The sequence below is a fragment of the Trichomycterus rosablanca genome, chromosome 14 (assembly GCF_030014385.1).
Source record: "Trichomycterus rosablanca isolate fTriRos1 chromosome 14, fTriRos1.hap1, whole genome shotgun sequence".
NCBI lineage: Eukaryota > Metazoa > Chordata > Actinopteri > Siluriformes > Trichomycteridae > Trichomycterus > Trichomycterus rosablanca.
Genome location: NC_086001.1, coordinates 24,357,730 through 24,382,787, shown reverse-complemented (window position 1 = coordinate 24,382,787; position 25,058 = coordinate 24,357,730). Strand labels below are relative to the sequence as shown.

Genomic DNA, 25,058 nt, shown 5'->3' with positions numbered 1-25,058 from the left:
TCCAAGTAATGACTTGCATTTCATTAATCCATGTTGCTGATCTCTATCTCTACATATTATCAGTAAATTCCCATCTCTCAAAGTTTTAATAAACTTTACTTTTCCTACTAGTTTGTAGATGGCGTTGCTAATCTTCAACGGATTTACTGCGCCTGGGGTTTGAAATCTCAGAATAACTTTGCTCTCTGGTGTTTGGTTTTCCTCTGCTCCTCTTTCTCCATCAGACTCTCTTTGTTTTCTTTTCTTACTTTTCCGACCCACTTTCTTCCATTCTTCATGGTTTGTATTTCCCTCATTTTCCGCGTCAGCTTCGTCTACCTCTATCTCACTTCCTTCCTCCACCTCACTTCCTGTGTATCCCGGATCACACCTCAGTCCTCTTGATTTGGCCATTCTCTCCACCGCTCTCAGCCCCCCTGACTTCGAGTCCACCCCTAATCCGCCACCGACGCTGGCCTCTGTTTGAAGCTGGGTTTAAATAGAGCGCAGCGCACCTGATTCTATTTGGGGCTGATTGCCGCTGCTGATTCTGGGGATTGGAGTTTTGACGCTCTGATCCCGCAGGTCTTTCCCTGCGCTGCCCAGGCCTCCTGCTGGTGGCCGACTGTAATGGCGGCCCCCTTACAAAATGGAATTTGTTTGTAGATGTGATTCCAGTATACAGTATTTGTTTGGGTTTAGAATGTAACGTGAAAGTAAAGTAATGAGGAACGAGATTACATTTTCCAGGATGTAATGAGTAAAGTAATCCCATTACCATTTTAGTTAAGTAATAAGTAATGAGTAATGGATTACTTTTTTGAGTAACTACCCCAACACTGCTCAGGTAGCTTTAGAGAGGACTACAGTCAGTCCTAGACGTTCTTCCAAGCAGTTTCTCTAATGTCATGTTTTGTTTTCCAACTCACACATTCACACCAGTAGAAGCTTAAAAATAACACTACAAACCAACTAGTCTATAAGCACAAGAGGATTCATCTTTATAGATGGTGCTGTTTATGCTTTTACACTTAAAACATGAAGAGTTTTTTTTATTACAACAAACACAACGGCAACAATTAATAATTATAAAAATAAAATAATAATAATAAAGTAACAAATCTGTACCCAAGCAACAAGCTGTAATTTATTTCTAGCACCACTAGATGGCGACGATGTCTGTACAACATTTTGAACTTCACTTTAAAAGTCAGTTCAATGTGTTTTACTGTAGCAATAACGAAAGTAAAACACTCACCGCCCCGCTCGTACTACAGGAAATTATAATGTAACATTTGGAGAATTGTAAAAATAAAAAGTAATATGAGATCTTGTGACCATGTTTAAAAAATCTTTGTGATGTCGCCCTTCAAAGGTGCCACAAGAGGGTGACATCACAAGGATTTTTTTCAACATGGTCAGAAGATCATGGTCATTAAATAATGTAAAAACATGGTGTTGTAGAAAAGCATTATGTACTTTAATCAAGAATGATTTGTACTTTACTTTTTAATGTTACTGTTATATTTGTTTCCTGTACAAAAGTAATTTGTATAATTGCACGTTGTAATAAAATTAAATTTTAAAAATCAAATCTCTCTATACAGGCTCATCGTGGAGGCAAATTGGTGGTTAAGTGGGCGGGTCTAAACTGCTGTAGGCTTAATGAGCAGAGATAAACTGATGAAGGCTGAACGAACCAATACAAATAACTATTTCTGTGAAAGAATCAAATCCCCTCTGAAACCATCCACATGTATCTAAGTTCTGCTATATTATTCCTCACCATGTGCTGGTTTCCCTTTTAAACTTGTGTTTTACAGCTCAGGAGAAATCAGGTGAGAATCAGCTTCTCCAGGAGAGTCTAAAACACCTCATGTGGCTTAATGTACTAAAGAGCCTAGCAACACCAAACGTCTCTTAGTTATTACTGCTTATAAGCGCTCGCTTCTGCTGAAGTGACCAACCTGTGGTTCAAAAAAAAAAAAGATCATTTTTATAACACTCAGTTTAATGTTACACTTACATGTAAATTTTACATTTAATTTGTTAAATCTGACAGTTTCACTTCTGATCCTAAACCAACACCAAACCCTAGGTAGAGGAGCTGAGTGAACGTGGTCTGAACTCTGTGGAGGAGCTTCATTGTATCAGAGACGCTGTAGAAGGACAGAGTTCCTGCTTCATAATCCACATACACTCCTATTCTAGAGGAACTCGGAATTATGGGAATTTTAGTATCTTTGTTATTGTGCAGGAATGAAAATCTGGATGGAGAACAGAACAAACTCCAGGACTGATCATTACCTCCAAACACACATTCATCACCACGTCCCTTCCTGCTGATGCTTTTATATGACACTGTTATAAAAACCCACTTATCCCCACTCCACTCAACCTCCCAGTAACAGCGTCCACTCACACTCTCTCTACACACAACCTGGAGGTAATAATCAAATCTATCTGGATGATCAGGATACGACTGTGATGTTTTACTCTGGGTCACCACTTTGTTCTCCTCAGACAGACGGAGGCATTTATGTGCTGTGTTTGGATCCAGTGTGAACCGACAAACATCTGGTGAGGAAACATAAAATAAACCAATTAACATAGAACAAAGAGAGAGAGAGAGAGAGAGTGTGTGTGTGAGTGAGTGTGTACAGTGTGTGTATGTCTAAGTGTGTGCGTGTAAGAGTGTGACACTAGACAAAAACACACACACTGCACAGACACACACAAATACACAGAAACACCGCACAACCAAAGATACAGTGCAACACTATTTAACACCAAACACACAAACACTGCGCACACACACAAATACACAGAAACACCACACAACCGAAGAAACAGTGCAAAACTATTCAACACCAAACACACAGAGACTTCACTAAAACACACAAGAACAATACACACATGGACAACTACTGTGCAGACACTGCACAAACACTAGACATACACACAGACACTACACATACACACGTGTGTACTGGGGGGGTGCAAATACTTTTTCACTGCACTGTGTATGTTTGTGTGCGTGTGAGAAACTTACATTGTAGAAAATCTTCTCTGATTTCACCTTCAGGAGGTGAAGTAATCTGGACTTTCTTCACTGCAGAAAGAGTAACAGTACAATCACTAATCACAGTAAATACATATTTATAACAGAAATTGAAGCAGGTACAGCTAGTAAGAAGTTTGGCTTGTTCTACCGGTGTTTGTCTAAAGCAGTGGTTCTTAAACTTTTTCTGTCACACCCCCCTTTGGAAGATGAAAAATGTTCATGCCCTCCCAACAAAATGCTGACAAAAATAGGTCAAGTTTAACTTTGTTGAAATAACTTCAAAGATCATGAATGTTCCTTTCACCTTTATTCCAGTCATTTCTGTTGTACTTTATCAAACCACTTTTTGATAAAAGATAAAGTTGAATCTGTGCCAAAAATGTGATTTGTGAGAGTTCAGGACTTATCACTGTATTAGTGGCTGTTTTTCTTTTCATCCCTGTCAAATACCTCTGTATCCACATCCACATTTACCTTCTGTAAATCTAGACCAGGAGTGCCCACACTTTCATGGCTTGAGATCTACTGTTTCAGTCTACAGGTCATCACCATCTACTTTTTACGGTTGGCCTCATCATTTTTCAAAAAAGCTTTGAAGCTTTTTAAATGCGCTTCAGTTCCTGTATTGACGTTCAGCTTTGTTTGAAAATTCACACTGACCTTATTCTGATGATTTACTCTAAATGGTATCAGCCAGGTTTATGTGGTCTGGACAGGAGCTGCTGATACTGATTCTCAAGCAGTTTTTCAGGTGTTCATCAGTAAGTGTGGACCAATATTTACACCATCATTTTCATGTGGGAAAAGGTCGATTCACACAAGTAGGTTAATCCGAAAAAGCTGTCAAATATTTGGCAGTCAAATATGTGGAAGTTCCAAAATTGATGCTAACTAATTATTTTATGGTTACAGCACCTTTTCATGTAGATTTGTAATTTAAGTGGCTTGTTTCACCTAAGTGCAGCATTTCATATGAATGTCGGATAACAAACCGCAAATTAAACAAACAGTGGCCACATTTCATGTCAGTCACGTTGACCTGTTTGAATGAGGCGCGATGTACCAGCGTGCACAGTGCGATCGACTGGTAGATCGCGAGCGACATATTGGGCACCCCTGATCTAGACTCTGTCAGAATGAATACTTCTAACCTGAAAGCACGGTTTGTTTATTGTACACCGTGAAAAGATTCAGACGTTAAAACATTCAAGGAAAATGATTATTTTTTTATAATAAGAGGTGTAAAAGAAGTTTAAAGTAAAAATGATCACATTTACCATTTTGTAATGAACACAAACTTTCTCTTCTATGTTTTAAAATATTCAGTTTGTCTTTTATTTAATTTAGTTTTAATATCTGAACTTTTTCACATCACTGTATTTATTGTGTTTTATATATTTTTTAAATGTCTTAAAATGTTTCCTTATTAAAAAGAAAATCTTCATAAATGTATCACTGCACTTCTGACTGGCAGAGAAATGAAGCGCGGAACCAATGTTTTAACGTCGGAATCTTTTTCACTGTGGACAATAAACAAACCATGCTTTCAGGTTAGCAGTATTCATTCTGACAGAGTCTAGATCAGCAGATCAGATCGACAGCACAGTACACGCTGGTACATCGCGCCTCATTCAAACAGGTCAGTGTGACTGACATGAAATGTGGCCACTGTTTCTTTAATTTGCGGTTTGTTACCATAGCTACGCCTCAGTGGCCTAAAGCACCGCTAATCTAGAATAAACCTGGCTGATACCATTGAGCGCAAATAAACAGAATAAGGTCAGTGTGATTTTTCAGTCACTTGCCCTGTAAAGCTGAATATCAATACAGGAACTGAAGTGCATTTAAAAAAGCTTCAAAGCTTTTTTGAAAAATGATGAGGCCGACGTTAAAAAGTAAATTGTGATGACCTGTAGACTGAATTAGTAGATCTCAAGCCACGAAAGTGTGGGCACCCCTGGTCTAGATTTACAGAAGGTAAATGTGGATGTGGATACAGAGGTATTTGACAGGGATGAAAAGAAAAACAGCCACTAATACAGTGATGAGACTTGAACTCTCACAAATCACGTTTTTGGCACAGATTCAACTTTGTTATATTTTTTGCAAAGTGTTTGCAAATTTTATTTCATTTTTTTTATTTTTGAAATAGCAGACTGATTGAAGGCGCAGTTCAGTGAAATGTCAAAAAGTGGTTTAATAAAGTCAAGTACAACAGAAATTACTGAAATAAAGAACATTCATGAAAATTTTTCATCTTCCAAAGGGAGACGTGACAGAAAAACAAAAAAAGTTTCAGAACCACTGGTCTAAAGTGACCTTAATTCTGAGTTACTGACCAAGTGAGTGTATTTTATTCAACCCTGGACTTACTGTGACCATGACCAGTACTGGGTTATGGATTTGGTTGGTGGATTTGATTGTTTTGTTTGATGTTTGAGTACCGAAGCATTTTGGAGACAATGGAACACTGAGGGCTTGAACTCACCTTCATCTGGTATCTTCTCACACTGCTCTTTCCAGAATTCTTCTACTTTCTCTCTCAGCTGAGATACAGACTTTGTAACATCATCAAATGAGAGGAAAGGACTGATTGTGATGGCGGCTGATTCTGCAGATCCAGCAGGAGCCGAGAGAGACTGAAAATTCTACATCCAGACAAAAAATACAAAGAAATAAAAAGATGTTTTTTTGAGCAACGACTCTTAAAATGCATTATTAAATAATCCTACAGTTTAAAACCAACATTCTTTATCAAGCAACACTAGCCCTGTCATTTCACTATCTGTCCACTAGAGACACCATTACCTAAATATTGAACCTAATATTTTATTGTCTGCATCACATGTTTTCTGTTTGTCCTCGTTTTTAAAATCAGACCATAAAAAAATTGTTCAGGTTCCTGTAAGTCTGCATTTTCAGACAAAAATATTGTGGACTATGTACTGTATGTATTGTGTTAAACAAGATCAAACTTGTTCCTTTAAATAAGACTTTAAAAGAGTTGCTGCTATTTCGATTTAAGTCAGGACGGCTTGTACATCTGTGTGTGTCTAAATTTGTTGGCCTTAAATTGTTATTTACTTCATTTAGTTTTGTAATTATTAGAACAAGTGCACATCAGCACCTACAATTTGATATCTCATTGACAGCCAAGTCAAAACACTTCACCAGAACATCGACAGATTATTAGGACTCAACTGTACACAGTTTTAATAGAACTGCATTCACTTCCTTCTCAAGGCTGAACAGGTTCATTTATTCAACAACTGGATTGATTCCATTCCAATACATTCCCAGATACATACAGATATATTACTTGAACTGGTGCAGCAATAATATAATTATTTTAGTGCTGTTACCTGGAGGAAATGGACGGGATCCTCTGTGTGTGAAAGCTGTTTCAGTTCAGCATCTTTCCTCTTCAGCTCTACAATCTGCTGCTCCACCTGCTTCAGAACTTTTTCAGCTCGACTTACTTCTGCTGTCTCTCGATCTCTGATCAGATCTTTTAGCTCAGAGCATCTTCTGTTAATTGAGTTGATTAGTTCAGTACAGATCCTCTCGATGTTCTTCACTGCTGTCTGTGCAGAACACTGTTAAAAGATTCAGAAAGAGGAAACGTTTCTCACTCAGATATTTAGAAATCAAAATTAAGTCAGAAGACATTTTAAACCAGTTAGGGATCTAATCATAGAGAAGCCCAGATGTAATGTAACTTGCAGGACAATGTGGTTCAGTAGCTTATTTTCTGTTCTGGCCATCTTGTAAACTTTCTCAGTGGTTGTCATTTTCCCCCGTGAGATTTTCAGCAGTTTTCTGATGCACTCATTCTCTAATCCCGTTTCCTCAGTGTCCATTCTGCACATTCATATGTAGCCAGACTAAGACTTTCATCACTCATAGCTTAATGATGGTGCTAAATAGCTTGATTTTTACAACCCCAATTCCAATGAAGTTGGGACGTTGTGTAAAACATAAATAAAAACAGAATACGATGATTTGTAAATTCTTTTCAACCCATATTCAATTTAATACACTACAAAGACAAGTTATTTAATGTTCAAACGGATAAACTTTATTGTATTTTGCAAATATTCACTCATTTTGAATTTGATGCCTGCAACACGTTCCAAAGAAGTTGGGACAGGGGCATGTTTACCACTGTGTTACATCACCTTTCCTTTTAACAACACTCAATAAGCGTTTGGGAACTGAGGACACTAATTGTTGAAGCTTTGTAGGTGGAATTCTTTCCCATTCTTGCTTGATGTACAACTTCAGTTGCTCAACAGCCTGGGGTCTCCGTTGTCATATTTTGCGCTTCATAATGCGCCACACATTTTCAATGGGAGACAGGTCTGGACTGAAGGCAGGCCAGTCTAGTACCCGCACTCTTTTACTACGAAGCCACGCTGTTGTAACACGTGCAGAATGTGGCTTGGCATTGTCTTGCTGAAATAAGCAGGGACGTCCCTGAAAAAGACGTTGCTTGGATGTCAGCATATGTTGCTCCAAAACCTGTATGTACCTTTTAGCATTAATGGTGCCTTCACTGATGTGCAAGTTACCCATGCCATGGGCACTAACACACCCCCATACCATCAGAGATGCTGGCTTTTGAACTTTGCGCTGATAACAATCCGGACAGTCCTTTTCCTCTTTGGCCCGGAGGACACGACGTCCATGATTTCCAAAAACAATTTGAAATGTGGACTCGTCAGACCACAGGACACTTTTCCACTTTGCGTCAGTCCATCTCAGATGAGCTCGGGCCCAGAGAAGCCGGTGGCGTTTCTGGGTGTTGTTGATATATGGCTTTCGCTTTGCATGGTAGAGTTTTAACTTGCACTTGTAGATGGAGCGATGAACTGTGTTCACTGCCAATGGTTTTCTGAAGTGTTCCTGAGCCCATGTGGTAATATCCGTTACAGAATGATGTCGGTTTTTAATGCAGTTCCGCCTGAGGGATCGAAGGTCACGGGCATTCAATGTTGGTTTTAGGCCTTGCCGCTTACTTGCACAGATTTCTCCAGATTCTCTGAATCTTTTGTAGATGATGAAATCCCTAAATTCCTTGCAATTGCACATTGAGAAACGTTGTTCTTAAACTGTTGGACTATTTGCTCACGCAGTTGTTCACAAAGTGGTGAACCCTGCTTGTGAACGACTGAGCCTTTCGGGGATGCTCCCTTTATCATGACATTTACCTGTTTCCAATTAACCTGTTCACCTGTGAAATGTTCCAAACAGGTGTTTTTTGAGCATTCCTACACTTTCCCTGTCTTTTGTTGCCCCTGTCCCAACTTCTTTGGAACGTGTTGCAGGCATCAAATTCAAAATGAGGGAATATTTGCAAAAAAACAATAAAGTTTATCCGTTTGAACATTAAATATCATGTCTTTGTAGTGTATTCAATTGAATATGGGTTGAAAAAGATTTGCAAATCATCGTATTCTGTTTTTATTTATGTTTTACACAACGTCCCAACTTAATTGGAATTGGGGTTGTATACCCTTGTAAATGTTAGCATCATCATCATGTCCACATGATGCAGTATTTGATATTCTACTTCCCAAATATAAGAAAGAGTTCCAGTCTTCTACCTTCCACCTTAAACTCCAGCACTTCTTCAGCGTTCATCATCACTTTAGTTTTTACTGCATTTATCAGCATGTTATATTTTCTCACAGATCTTCGATACAACACACCTGCTCCTGTATTTCCTTAATTCAAAATAATATGTGTGGATTAAATCTAATAAACCCTAAAAACACTATATATACTGTAAAATGTGCTGGTGGTAGCATTACAGTTACAGAAATTCTTTTGAGTATCAGGAAACAGCAGCCTGGACAGGACTGGGAAATTCAATGTAGTGATCTTCTCAAGTCTTTACCAGAAATCTTATACAGTAATTTATGTTTAAGCATCTTGATCCAAAGCAACAATCAATAATCTTTTTGTGTGGCTCAGTCAAAGTCCTAATCTGATCTTATCACCCTTATAATTATTAGCACAACCTCAGAATTGTTGTACAGCATCAATCACCAACTAACCAGGCAGAATTTGAAGATTTTTTTTAATTCATGAACAAAAATGCTCCATCACTTGCAAAGTTACCTGAGATATAAAATATCTCATTTTTAATGGAGATTGGTTTAATGGAGGAGAGTCAGACTGATCCTGAGAGCTTTTTGTTTATAAAACTTACCTTGTGAGACTTTACAGCGTTTATCAGCTCACAAAGTTCCTTCTCTCTGTTCTGGATTTTCTCCTGGAATTTTCTCTGGATCTCCAGCAGCTGCTTCTACACAAAATAACAATTCAGAATTTACTTGTATTGTGTACGAGCACCACATAAACAACATCAGTGTAAATGCTAATGAGTTGTTACTTGTTAAAGAGAGCTGTATAATATTTTTACCTGTTTCTCAGTTCTTTCTGCTGCAGCTGATATTGTATCATGTCCGTTATGATCATCCATGGTACACAACATGCAGATACACTGCTGATCAGTACGACAGTAAACATCCAACATTTTATCATGCTGAGAGCAGATCTGATCCTGGAGTCGTCTGGAGGCTTCAACCAGCTTGTGAATCTTATAAGCAGGAATTTGATAATGAGGCTGAAGGTGAGTTTCACAGAAAGAGGCCAAACACACCAGACAGGATTTTACTGCTTTGTATTTTCTCTCTATACAGACATCACAATCCACATCTTCAGGTCCAGTAGAACAGTGACCAGGATGTGGAGCTTGAAGTTCTGTTTTCTTCAGTTTCTCCACAACTCCAGCCAGAATTGTGTTTCTCCTCACAACAGGTCTTGGAGTGAAGGTTTGTCTACACTGTGGACAGCTGTATGTTCCCTTATCATCCTCCTGATCCCAGCAGTTATTAATACACACCATACAGAAACTGTGTCCACAAAGAATAGTTACTGGATCCTTCAGTGTTTCCAGACAGACTGAACAGCTGAACTCGTCCTTAGCTACTGAAATTTTGGACTCAGCCATTGTTCTACACATAAACAGAAACACCAGTCAACACAGCAAGTTTTTTACAGCAGCTCAGACTTCCTGGTTTAGTTTGTGTGTTTAAATAAAATCAACAATTTGAACTACATAAAGTAACAATACACAGTAATGTACAGAAGTGTGGAAATGTATAAACTTACCTGCGTTCATAAACTTAAATTACCAACAAAACTACAAACACAGAAATGGAACAGATCCGCACTCGAACAGAACAGGATCAGATCTGTTTAATTTCTGCTGAACTAAAGGGGAGAGAGAGAGAGAGAGAGAGAGAAAGAGAGAGAGAGAGAGAGAGAGAGAGATATTACATGTACAGAGCATTATGTTTTTATTTAATTAAACAGCACACCTTTATTTACTATTTAAGATTCCCTCAATGATTGGCCAAACATGGCAACTAGTTATTCAACACTGAACTTTGGCATCTTATCACCAGGAACAAACACATGTTCAACTCCACCTTCAGTTATCACCTTCACCTTCACTCACATTATCCCTGCAAATAGCCAGGGCCAAAGCTAGAGAGAGAGAGAGAGAGAGATTGTCCTAGATCACACCCTTTCATATGATTACCTAGGGCTCAAAATCAGCGACTCAGGAGGCTTTAGTCTGGCAGTGGATGCACTGAAACAGAAGGCCTGCAGAGCCCTCTATTTAATTAAAAACAAATTCATCACGATTGACATCCCAATTGGAACTGGTTAAAGATCTTTGACAGTATAATCTTGCCCATTGCGCTATACGGTAGTGAAGTTTGGGGTCCACTCAGTCATTGTGACTACACTAGATCAGAATAAGAATCAGAATCGGGCTTTATTGGCCAAGTATGCTCACACATACAAGGAATTTGTTTTTGGTTACACAGATGCTTGCAGTGCACGAAAAATACAGTAAAGACAATCTTATTCACACAGCTCACTCTCTCCTTACACACACATTCATACCCGTAAACATAGAAAACATTTGTAAACATTTAGCATGTGCAATTTACATTGTAATTTTAAAAAGGTGCAGTTTTGTGCAATATAAAAACTATAGAAAATATAAAAATATATAAATAAGAAATGGAAGTAAAAGTGAAAATCCTGTGTATGCTATTGCATAAATTAAATAGGTAGTTTTGATGTGCAAGTGTCCCGAGTATTAACAGTACAGTAGTGTTCAATTGTTCATGAGCGTAATGGAGTTTGGATAAAAGCTTCTCTGTAGCCTGGTCGTTCGGGTCTTCATGTGGCTGAAGCGTCGGCCTGATGGAAGGCACCGAAACAGGTGATGGCCAGGGTGAGACGGTTCAGTGATGATTTTCTCTGCACGCTTCCTGGTTCTGGAGGCATGCAGGTCCAGCAGTGTGGGCAGCTTTACACCGATGGTCCTCTCTGCAGACTTGATGATGCGCTGCAGTCTCTTGGTGTCATGTTTTGTGATAGCGCTGCCCCACACTGTGATGGAAGTGGTGACGATGGACTGTGTAGAACTGCACCATCAGCTCTTGGGGTAGGTTGAACTTCCTCAGCTGGTACAGGAAGTACATCCTCTGTTGAGCCCTCTTGATAATAGAGTTGATGTTGCTGTCCCACTTCAGGTCCTTGGAGATCGTTGTGCCCAGGAACTTGTAGGACTCCACAGCCATCACAGTTCTGTCTAGGATGGTGAGTGCTGGCAGGGTTGGGGGGCTCCTCCTGAAGTCCACGGTCATCTCCACTGTTTTTGCTGTGTTCAGCTCCAGATTGTTCCGACTGCTCCAGAGGACAACCTGATCAACCACCCGTCTATAAGCAGACTCATCACTGTCACTGATGAGACCAATGACTGTAGTGTCATCTGCAAACTTCAGGATTTTAACAGAGGAGTCCATGGAGGTACAGTCATTTGTGTACAGCGAGAAGAGCAGTGGGGAGAGTACACAACCCTGTGGGGCACCCGTGCTGATGGTTCGGGTCCCTGAAGTACACTTTCCCAGCCTCACCTGCTGTTTTCTGCCAGTAAGAAAGTCAGTTATCCACTGGCAGGTGGAGGCTGGTACGCTGAGTTCAGTCAGTTTGCTGTGTAATTGTCCTGAAATAATTGTGTTGAAGGCTGAGCTGAAGTCCAGGAACAGAATTCTTGCATAAGTTCCTGGGTGATCAAGGTGTTGGAGGATGAAGTGGAGACCCATGTTCACTGCATCGTCCACCGACCGGTTGGCCCGATAGGCAAATTGCAGGGGGTCTAGCAGGGGGTCCGTGATTTCCTTAATGTGGTTGAGAACCAGTCTTTCAAAGGACTTCATGACCACAGAGGTCAGGGCAACAGGTCTGTAGTCATTTAGTCCTGTGGTAGTTGCCTTTTTGGGAATGGGTATTATTGTGGAGCATTTAAAACAGGACGGAACAACACACAGCTCCAGTGATCTGTTGAAGATCTTAGTGAAGACAGGTGCAAGTTGGTCTGCACAGGTCCTCAGGCAGGAGGGAGAGATTCCATCAGGACCTGGGGCCTTCTTGACTTTCTGTTTTTTAAAAAGTCTCAGCACGTCTTCCTCGCAGATCTTCAGATGGGACAAGCATCTTCAGATGGGACAAGCATCCCACCAAAGTCCTGCATGCAGAATTTTGCATAATGATTTTACATGTCTAAGGAAAAAACCCAATTAATGCATGCAGGGCTGAATTAGGTTGATACCCATTCATTATAAATATTGAAAAAACAGCCCTTAAATTCTGGATGCACCTAAAATCGAGTCCCAAAACAAGCCTGCAGTTTCAGGCACTCCAATCCCAAGAGCTCTACCCTGAAAAGAGTCCCCTGTGTCAGCTGGTGCAGAGACTGACCCACACACTGACCCCTAACAACCCCAACTCTCTGACCAGCACTGCTTCCCAAACACCAATCAGAATCACGCAAATTATCAAACACCACAAAACCATTTATCTGGAACATTGGACAACCCAAACTCAACCTGGCCACATATCTCCTTACTGTCCGAGATACGAAGCAGAGACATATTCTCACCAAATACAGACTAAGTGACCACAGCCACGAGAGAGGCAGGTTAAAAAAAGTCTTGGATCCCCAGAGAGGAGAGACTGTGTGGTCACTGCAGGACAGGTGAGGTAGAGACAGAGGTGCACTTCCTTCTAAACTGCCCAAAGTACACACCAATCAGAAATAAATATTTTAATCAGTTTGAAAGAGAAGTGAGCAGCTTCAGAACACTGACAGACAGTGAAAAAATGGCCATTATTTTAGGAGAGGGACCATCAGCCTTCACTGCAGCCAGATAGCAGCTCTGGGACAGTGAGTAAAACACCAGATAATCAAACACACACACACACACACACACACACACACACACACTCACAATGATATTTTCTCTTTTTTTCTATGAACAATTGTTTTATTACTTAATGATATTTTCTTTACCATTTTATCTCTATGTATATACTTGTTCATTTTTAATTATTTATGTATACTATATACCCCCCTGCACACACACACACATTTAATGATATTTTCTTTACCATTTTATCTCTATATATATACCTGTTCTTTTTATGTATACTATATACCCCCCTGCACACACACACACCACACACTGAATGATATTTTTTTTACCATTTTATCTTTATGTATATACTTGTTCCTATTATTATTTATATATATACTATGTACTATACTATATATACTATATACCGTATATGTATGTTTTGACAATACAAATATGTGCATTTGTCATGTCAATAAAGCAAATTGAATTGAATTGAATTGAGAGAGAGAGAGAGAGAGAGAGAGATCGCCTGGTCAGGGTCACAGTGGGCCCGTCTTTAATTGGTAACACTGAATGTAATTCAGAAATACACGCTGGACAGAGCGCTGATTTATTGGAGGAAATCATTTATCATTCAGTTTGGTTTTAAATAAAACACAAACACATATTATTGTCATGCCTTATTCTGCAATTGTTTTCAATGCTTTTTAATTCAAATCAATATTTTTTCTTAGTAGAGATGATACACTTCTAGAAAACTGGACATTTTAAGAAGAATAAGCTCAATTCTGGACTTTTATATAGTTTTGAAAGTTGATTAGCCTAATAAATTACATCTTTTTTGTAAAATTATACATATTCATGTTACAGTAAAAGTCTAATATAGCCACATTTAGTAGTTTGCTAATGGTTTATAGTAGACGTACATAAAATTGACTTTATACACAAAATATTAAAAACAAAATTATTAAAAAGACAGATTACTGCAATAATTATTATTAAAGAAATTGTAAGTTGTAGCAATCAGCTATTGTGAAAATGAACATTCATGCACCTTCATATATTCAGTGAGTTTATTTATTTTTTATTTAATGTAATAAGATTTTAAGGCTTTTTGATCCTGATCATCCAAGGGCGGCACCCCAGTGGAGTTCATCTAACCAGTCACACACAGACACCCAAAATGCATCGTTCTGGTAAAAAAGAGAGAGTTATGCTGAAGCAGATGATTTGATGTTCACCTTTTCAGGAGATCACAAGTCACTAATGATCACACAGAAGTCACTTGATTGTAATACTTTTTTTTTAATGAGATCCAAAAAGCTCATGGTTAGTGAAGCTTTTTACAGGTTTAGGGGTTTTGTGTTTTGCTTCACTGTATGTATGGTGCATCATTATACTGTTATACATTATTTTATTCTATTTTGTATTAGATGAGATGGTTTGTCTCTGTATTTTTAAATGACAGCTAATGATAGTGATCCGACTCTTTTACGTATTTTGTATAACATATAAAATGTTGACTTCATCAAAAAGAATCGACTCCTTCAGCTTCCAACTGCTCTTTGCTGAGTACTATCAACTTAGTGAATCGACTCTTTCGAGTCTATTCCTGTCGTTCGACTTAAAGAACCGGATTAAAGAATCGACTAATTTCATTCATTTGAACGCGCAGACTCACTCGCTCTCCCGCTGTGAGCTTCTCAAACTGAACTGCGTCTTTCTGCACATGAGGAAGAAATCTATGTAGAGATCTCAAATAACATGAACCTGAAGGTCTGAACTTACATTGTAGAAAAGAAAAACAAGCCAGTAGCAGCAGTGTGCACATTAAACCATTTACAGAAGGGTCATTAAGTTTGGCAAATTGAAGTTAAAATAAAGCATCATGTGTTCTGTCCAATATTTACATAGTGCTGGGTTGCCAAATAACAAATTTTCACCTGCATTCAGCCTTTTCTTACCTGTATACCAAAAACAGTCGCCACTGCAGGTCTACAGCACGTTACAAAAACACTTGGGACAGAAGAGCCATAAACAGTCGTAACATTTTTATATATTATAAAAATAAAATAATAGTAATAATAATAATAATAATCATAAAGTCACAAATCTGTGTCCAAGCAACAAGCTGTAATTTATTTCTAGCATGTCTGTAAAACATTTTGAACTTCCCTTTAAAAGTCAGTTTAATGTGTTTTACTGTAGTAAGAATGAAAGTATCAGCTGATTTTGAACCAAAACCAAACCATCAGGAATTTGTTGTTAGGAGCTGGAAAAGAGGAAACAGGCAAAAACATCTTCAACCTCTCTCTGTCCCACTGCACTGTCCCTAAATGTTTCAAGTCTGCCACCATTGTGCCTCTTCCAAAGAAAGCCACAATCAACAGCCTGAACGACTTCAGACCGGTGGCTCTCACCTCCACGGTGATGAAGTGCTTTGAAAAACTGGTTCTGAAGCACATACAGTCTTCACTCCCGCCCACCCTGGACCAACATCAGTTTGCCTACAAAGGCAACAGGTCAACAGAAGACGCCATCAACACTGCTCTCCACGTGGCACTGACTCACCTGGAACATCAGGGAACATATGTGAGGATGCTGTTCGTGGATTTCAGCTCTGCGTTTAATACAGTTATTCCCAGCAGACTGGTATCCAAGCTGCTAAACCTGGGTGTCAGCCAGCACACATGCAGGTGGATTGAGGACTTTTTAACAAACCGCCCACAGTCTGTTAGGATGGGGGCCCATCTCTCCCCTGTTCTGACACTGAGTACTGGAGTTCCACAGGGCTGTGTGCTGAGCCCTCTTCTTTACTCCCTCTACACCCATGACTGTACACCAACCCACAGCACAAACTCAATCATCAAGTTTGCAGATGACACCACTGTAATTGGATTAATACAGAATGGAGATGAGTCTGCCTACAGGGAAGAAGTCCTCAAACTGTTTGAATGGTGCTCCATTAACAACCTGGCACTCAACACCTCTAAAACAAAAGAAATGGTCATCAGCTTCAGGAGACAGAGAGAGGAACCTACACCCTTAGACATCGGAGGAAACACAGTAGAGAGAGTGTCTAATTTCAAATTCCTAGGCACACACATCTCCCAGGACCTCACATGGACCACCAACACCACCTCTCTAGTGAAAAAAGCACAGAAGCGGCTCTACTTTTTAAGGACACTAAGAAAGGCCAACCTGTCCAAGCAGCTACTGGTGTCCTTCTATCGCAGCACGGTGGAAAGCATACTCACCCATGGCATTCTGGTGTGGTATGCCAGCTGCTCTGAGGCTGACAAGAAGGCTCTTCAGAGGGTAATCAAATCAGCTCAGAGAACCATCAACACTGAGCTGCCTTCACTAGAGAACATTTACAAAACCCGATGCCTGCGTCGGGCCACAAACATCATAAAGGACTCATTTCACCCTTGTTGCAACCTGTTCTCCTTGTTGCCCTCTGGTAGGCGCTATAGGAGTATCAAGGCCCGTACTTCCAGACTCCTGAAAAGCTTTTACCCCTCCGCCATAAAAACACTAAACTATCAAACTTTACATCCTAGGAAATAATGTGCAATTTATAGAGACCGTGCAATAACCTTCTTCTTCTTTTCTTTTCTGGAAAGTTCTTAAAACCACACGTTTATTTCTGTATCTAGATGTGTATATGTTTATTTTGTAAATACATGTGTATATATATGTCTGTGTGTACATACATGTACCGTCAAGGAGATGCTCAAAAAATTTCGTTGTGCACTGTGCAATGACAATAAAGGCATTCTATTCTATTCTATTCTATTCTATTCTATTCCCATCTAGTAGTGCTAGAAATACATTACATTTTGTTGAATGGGTACAGATGTGTGACTTTTGACGAGCTTGATTAGTTTGTAATATGTGTTAAGATGATGAATGAACCTAAACACTTGCTTTTTAAACTGTTAATTACTTATTCATCTATTTATAAAATTAAAAGAGTTAAAGGCTCTTCTGTATAAAGTGTTTTGTGTGGTTTTGTAGGCAGCAGTGAACGACTTTTCTGGTACATGGTGAAGAAAAGGTTGAATCCAGATGATTTGTTGTGGTGTTTTGTACTAAATGCAGGTGAAAGAGGATCAGCAGCAGCAGCTGAGCGGTGTGTTTGGTTCTCTGTGTGTTTTGTCACTGTTTCAGGATCTTTTATTAGAAAAGCTGCGTGTAGAACAGAGAAAGTAAAAGACGACACACAGCGGAGTGAAAGGCTGAACGACGGACGTCTATAAGAAGCCACACCACCCTGAGAACACCCGATCTCGGAAGCTAAGCAGGGTCAGGTCTGGTTTGTACTTGGATGAGAGACCGCCTGGGAATACCAGGTGCTGGAAGCTTTTATCCACACACACCCACCTTCACTCCAAACCTCCTGTTACACACTGACCCAGCGGCTTTTTCTTCATCAAAGCTACACAAGGAGACAAAGATCAGGTGATACTTTCATTCTTACTACAGTAAAATACATTCAACTGACTTTTAAAGTGAAGTTCAAAGTGTTGTACAGACATCGTCACCATCTAGTGGTGCTAGAAATAAATTACAGCTTGTTGCTTGTGTACAACCCCTGGCAAAAATTATGGAATCACCACTCTTGGAAGATGTTCTTTCAATTGTTTAATTTTGTAGAAAAAAAATAAATCACAGACATGCCACAAAACTATCATTTCTCAAACTGTCAACCCTCTGGCATTAAGAAACAATAAAAAAAGAAACAAATATAATAGTTGTGGTCAGTCACAATTGCTTTTTTTTAGATCAAGTAGAGGAAAAAAATATGGAATCACTCAAATCTGAGGAAGCCATATACATTTATAACATTATAAATAATCAAATACATTTATAACATTATAAATAATCAAATACATTTATAACATTATAAATAATCAAATACATTTATAACATTATAAATAATCAAATACATTTATAACATTATAAATAATCAATACAATTATAACATTATAAATAATCCCATACATTTCGAACATTATAAATAATCAAATACATTTCGAACATTATAAATAATCAAATACATTTATAACATTATAAATAATCAAATACATTTCGAACATTATAAACAAATACATTTATAACATTATAAATAATAAATACATTTATAAAATTATAAATAATCAAATACATTTATAACATAATAAATAATAAATACATTTATAACATTACAAATAATCAAATACATTTATAACATTATAAATAATCAAATACATTTATAACATTATAAATAATAAATACATTTATAACATTACAAATAATAAATACATTTATAACATTATAATCAAATACATTTATAACATTATAAATAATCAAATACATTTATAACATTATAAATAATCATATACATTTATAACATTATAAATAATCAAATACATTTATAACATTATAAATAACCAAATACATTTATAACATTATAAATAATCAAATACATTTATAACATTATAGGTGCTATACAAATAAACTTGCCTTGCCTTGCCTTGCGGCTGGCACCAGGAAGGAGACATTCATTTCTATTTTATTTAGTAGTTAATTGCTATTTTTGTTTTGTTATTTGTGTTCATCGTGATTAATATTCTAATGTTTATTTATCATATATAAAAAATTTGATTCATGAATTCAATGAGTGTCAAGGAACAATAATAAATAAGAATGTTACTACCACTGATTATAATGTCTGTTGTTTATAGATATATTATCTGTATTATCTATTATTATAATTATTATTATTATTATTATTATTATTAAAGCAGTACATGAGAGGGGAGTGCACACACACACACACACACACGTTCAATTACATTCAGACGCTGTATTTTAGCTATACTGTACACATAAGTCTGGAATGCAGCGTCTGAACGCCATTTCAGCATCCAAGCCTGATATTTAGGAGCTGTATTACAGATGAATAAGTGCTCTATTACATGGTCTCGGATAGCTCTCATAAGCGTCTCTGAGATGTAGATGTGCTATCAGGGTAGTTGGTTTGTAGAGTTATTTTTAAGCTTCTACTGGTGTGAATGTGTGATTTAACATCATTAAACAATTTTAATGCTTAATTATTTGTCCTTATGCTAGAGGAGCGACTCGGTTCTTTTAGTTCATTTCAAAGAGTCGTTCAATAGAATCGGTTCGTTCGGAAACGAATCATCAATCATCACAGTAACTGTAATGTCATTACATAACGCGTTACATGACTTCGTTACAGATAAAAAGTAATCACGTGACTGTACCGCGTTCCCCCCAACACTGGAGCTGAGAGATACAGGGCTAATGAAGATGTTTTACTGCTAAGCTGCTGTTCAACTCCAGTCCAGTTGGTGACGCTGGTGCGTCTTAAGTTGTTCTGCCAACCGCCATTAAACATCATAAGAAGAACAAGAAGCTGCTGTGTTTGTACTGTAGAGCCTCATCTGTAAGTAAAATATGTATTTAATTATAACCCTTATATTTAATTATAACCACATTCTAATTAATAATAAAACTAGAGTTCATAATAAAACATCACTGTGAGGATTTGAGGAGCTTTAACTCCAGTTTTATTTAAACAAACAAACTATTAGCTGCTCCGCTAACTGTTAGCATCACACATGATTCAGTACTGATGAACCGATTCATTGAACCGATGAATCAGTGGATTGTAACGGATTCAGAGTTTATTCATTATTAAATCTAACATTTTGATATAAACGCGTCACATTTTCAGCTTTGTTTACAGTTTGTAATGTTTGATAGAAACAGCGAGTTCTTGTAGCTTTGTTTACAGGTTGTTTTACAGGTTTATAGTAAAAGTTAAAAGTATTAGTACAGCACTGTTATTGGGAGTGGATGAGAAACTAGATGTAAAGAACATCAGACTTAGACGTGAAGTGAATTTTATGTTTTTATTACTAAGTGAAGAGTTTAATATTATTGTGGTATTAATGTACTAAAAGTATTTCTAAATAATTTACTTATTTCTTTGTTTCTTATCAAAGCATAAACATGAAGAACTTTCATCACTGCTCGGAGTGTGGGAAGAGTTTTATTAAGCAGAGTCATCTCAAACAACACCAGCACATTCACACAGGAGAGAAGCCATATCACTGCTCAGAGTGTGGAAAGAGTTTTACTTACAGTAATGCTCTTAAAGTACACCAGCGAATTCACACAGGAGAGAAACCGTATTACTGCTCAGAGTGTGGAAACAGTTTTATTAAGCAGAGTCATCTCAAACAACACCAGCGTATTCACACAGGAGAGAAGCCATATCACTGCTTAGAGTGTGGAAATAATTTTACTGTGCAGAGTAATCTCAAACAACACCAGCGTATTCACACAGGACAGAAACCATATTACTGCTCAGAGTGTGGAAAGAGTTTTGCTCAACAGGTTAACCTCCAACAACACCAGCGTATTCACACAGGAGAGAAGCCGTATCACTGCTTAAAGTGTGGAAAGAGTTTTGCTTACAGTTATGGTCTTAAAGTACATCAGCGTATTCACACAGGAGAGAAGCCATATTACTGCTCAGAGTGTGGAAAGGGTTTTATTCAAAGTAGTGACCTTAAAGTACATCAGCGTGTTCACACTGGAGAGAAGCCGTATCACTGCTCAGAGTGTGGAAAGAGTTTTGCTCAACAAGTTAACCTCCAAAAACACCAGCGTATTCACACAGGAGAGAAGCCGTATCACTGCTCAGAGTGTAAAAAGTATTTTGCTAATGAAAGTAATCTTAAACAACATCAACAAACTCACATAGAAAGACTCCATCACTGTTAAAAGTGTGGAAAGTATTTTTTGTGCATTATTCTCTCTAACAACACCAGCACATTCACACAGGATGTAAAGCTGTATGGTTTTCTTTTTCTAGAACTGTTCTACTTCAATTATCAAATGTATGGTCTGAATATGATTATTAATCATCAAAAGTAATGGGGTGTAATGTACCAACCTCAGATCTGAATCTGTTTTTGTTCATTATTCAAGTTTAATCTACTTTAATAAACACAGAACAACTTTTACTTTCAAGTGGAAGAATTTTACCCTGGTCTTTATGGTGTTTGCTAAGTTTTCATAAATGAATAGTCTCTTACTTTAACACTTCTAGGTCTACACTAAATTCTAGTCTTTAGATGATTTCCACTTATCAAATAATGAACCGTCCTCAACCAGAATGTACATGAGAAGGTGTGAATGGAGGGCTGTGGACTGAACAGTGTTGCATTGTTCTATCATCATGAGTCTTTGTTCTTTGTGTTTATCTATAGACCAGATTAGTGGTAGCTAAACTCCTTTGTTAAAAGAAATACTCATATTTACGTTTAATTATCCCACCATCTTCTAGTGCAGTGGTTTTGTGAAGAATCAATAACAAGTGGGACACAATTGTGAAGTGGAACGAAATTTATTGGATATTTTAAACTTTTTTTAGAAATAAAAACCTGAAAAGTGGGGCGTGCAATATTATTCAGCCCCTTTACTTTCAGTGCAGCAAACTCACTCCAGAAGTTCAGTGAGGATCTCTGAATGATCCAATGTTGACCTAAATGACTGATGGTGATAAATAGAATCCACCTGTGTGTAATCAAGTCTCCGTATAAATGCACCTGCTCTGTGATAGTCTCAGAGTTCTGTTTAAAGCGCAGAGAGCATCATGAAGACCAAGGAACACACCAGGCAGGTCCGAGATACTGTTGTGGAGAAGTTTAAAGCCGAATTTGGATACAAAAAGATTTCCCAAGCTTTAAACATCTCAAGGAGCACTGTGCAAGCGATCATATTGAAATGAAGGGAGTATCAGACCACTGCAAATCTACCAAGACCCGGCCGTCCCTCTAAACTTTCAGCTCAAACAAGGAGAAGACTGATCAGGGATGCAGCCAAGAGGCCCATGATCACTCTGAATGAACTGCAGAGATCTACAGCTGAGGTGGGAGACTCTGTCCATAGGACACAATCAGTCGTACACTGCACAAATCTGGCCTTTATGGAAGAGTGGCAAGAAGAAAGCCATTTCTCAAAGATATCTATAAAAAGTCACCTGGGAGACACACCAAGCATGTGGAAGAAGGTGCTCTGGTCAGATGAAACCAAAATCGAACTTTTTGGCCACAACGCAAAACGTTATGTTTGGCATAAAAGCAACACAGCTCATCACCCTGAACACACCATCCCCACTGTCAAACATAGTGGTGGCAGCATCATGGTTTGGGCCTGGTTTTCTTCAGCAGGGACAGGGAAGATGGTTAAAATTGATGGGAAGATGGATGGAGCCAAATACAGGACCATTCTGGAAGAAAACCTGTTGCAGTCTGCAAAAGACCTGAGACTGGGACGGTGATTTATCTTCCAACAAGACAATGATCCAAAACATAAAGCAAAATCTACATTGGAATGGTTCTCAAATAAACTTATCCAGGTGTTAAAATGGCCAAGTCAAAGTCCAGACCTGAATCCCATCGAGAATCTGTGGAAAGAGCTGAAAACTGCTGTTCACAAACGCTCTCCATCCAACCTCACTGAGCTCGAACTGTTTTGCAAGGAAGAATGGGCAAAAATTTCAGTATCTCGATGTGCAAAACTGATAGAGACATACCCCAAGCGACTTGCAGCTGTAATCGCAGCAAAAGGTGGCGCTACAAAGTATTAACGCAAGGGGGCTGAATAATATTGCACGCCCACTTTTCAGTTTTTTATTTCTAAAAAAAGTTTAAAATATCCAATAAATTTCGTTCCACTTCACGATTGTGTCCCACTTGTTGTTGATTCTTCACAAAAAATTACAATTTCATATCTTTATGTTTAAAGCCTGAAATGTGGCAAAAGGTTGAAAAGTTCAAGGGGGCTGAATACTTTTGCAAGGCACTGTATGTTTCTCATCACAGAACCACATATGGCACACATTAATTAGGTGTGTGTGTATATATATTAGTGATGGGAATTATGGCTTCTTGAAGGGAGTCGGATCTTTTGGCTCGGTTCCTTTTAAAGAGCCGTTCAAAAAATGGCTCTTCGTTCTCCGGGAGACGCTACTAGGTAAACTATAAGACACCCCCGATATTAAAATAAAATGTTGCTAGCTTGCCTTAAATGTATTCCTAATTCAAACAACACTTAAATGAGAAAAAAAGATTTATTTCAAAAGGAGAAAAAACCACAGGGAAGAGACATACTGTGGTTGCATTTCATTAAGTTTCAGAAAAATCCTCTTTTGTGCAGAGATGCGACTGTTTGTTTCTGCTTTAAAACATAAGCACAATGAAATAACCAGATTTAACACAATTAAACAAGTTTATAGTTTATTTCTCAATTTTTTGTCATTATACTACTAGCTCTGTGTGTGTGTGTGTATGTATGAGTGTGTATGAGTATGCATGCGTGCGAGTGTGTGTTTATGTGTGTGGTGTTAGTGTATGTGAATGTAAGTGTGTGTGTGTGTCTCACTCGCTCTCCGTGATACTGAAAGTGCAGCTCTTATTACGAGTTATGATTAATTCCCTCTACTGATGCGAAGCTGAATGGGTGGATTACAGTCGATAAGAACCGGAATCGGATCGTTCATAAACGACTCATCACTAGTATATATGCAGTTACCACTGACCGTTACAGTGAGTGCGCCTGTTTAGCGGAGCAGCCTTGTGATGTCAGGAACGAGATCAGTGAGATTCAAACGCAGATCTGCTCTGACAAAAGCGTTTCGGAAATTTTGAGATGGAAACCGCGAACTTGAAGTATAAACGTAATGAAGTACGGTGTCTGCGTAGCCCCGAATATTTTTAAAAACACATTCGTTTTAATTAAACTGATTTTATTAAAACAGAATTATAAGAACTTTGAAACAGACTTTATTAGTAATTTACACATTTTGTTTCATATTTTTTTATTTATAATTATTAAATGATTTATTTTTTCGGTGCATGTAATTACTTTTCCGAGATTATCTGGCGTACCACCTCATGCTGCTTCACGTACCACCAGTGGTACGCGTACCACAGTTTGAGAACCACTGTTCTAGTGCATAAAACCCAGTTCATATAAATCCTAATACAGACTGAACTGAAATTACATTTAAAAATAAATAAATACTATTGTGGTAGTTAAGGTGTTTTCTTATCATGGAGGCGACCAACTGACCAAGACCAACTGAGGGGTCGGGAGACAGCAGGAGTGTTTCTTTATTGATGAATAAAGATGGCGGGTAGGATGGCGCTGCAGATGGCTGCCTCGGTGAGAGCTCTCTATGTTTTGTGTTGTTTTTTGTTTGTTAATGTTATTTATTGTGCATCAAACTCGGTCAGTTGGAGCAAAGAACAGTTACTGACCTTCAGAGACAATGTTTCACCAACTTTTATTCTGGAGTTTTCTCAAAATCCTTCAGAGTTTTTGGAAATCCTCACAACAGGTGCGCTGGCTCTACTCAACCTGGCAAGAAAGCGGCGGAGAGGCAGACGAGCCGGAGCGCTCGTAAAGATGAGGCGACGTGGAGTCCGAACACCTTTACCTTCTTTTTTCCTCTCCAATCTGCGATCTCTGCACAACAAACTGGAAGAACTACTCCTGCTCAACCAAACTAACAGGGACTTTTCAAATACATCTGCGCTCTGCTTTATGGAGACTTGGCTTTCGGAGCTGACCCCGGATAGCGCGCTGCATCTCCCCGGCTTTCAGCTGCACCGAGCGGACAGAGACGCGGAGCTCAGTGGCAAAAC

At 38.4% G+C, this 25,058-nt stretch overlaps 1 protein-coding gene and 1 pseudogene across 1 annotated transcript; one reads left to right on the top strand and one right to left on the bottom strand.

Moving 5' to 3' along the window:
- Positions 1–2,032: 2,032 nt before the first annotated feature.
- Positions 2,033–10,061, bottom strand: LOC134326232 (tripartite motif-containing protein 16-like; the record flags this gene model as incomplete). Its single annotated transcript, XM_063008410.1, has 6 exons — positions 9,471–10,061; positions 9,258–9,353; positions 6,406–6,639; positions 5,532–5,691; positions 3,032–3,091; positions 2,033–2,556 (listed from the first exon to the last, which is right to left on the bottom strand). Coding segments are annotated over exons 1-6 (1,665 nt in total), but the record flags the coding sequence as incomplete, so codon positions are not given.
- Positions 10,062–19,746: 9,685 nt separating this feature from the next.
- LOC134325914 (zinc finger protein 208-like) overlaps positions 19,747–25,058 on the top strand; it is a 202,452-nt pseudogene continuing 197,140 nt past the window's right edge.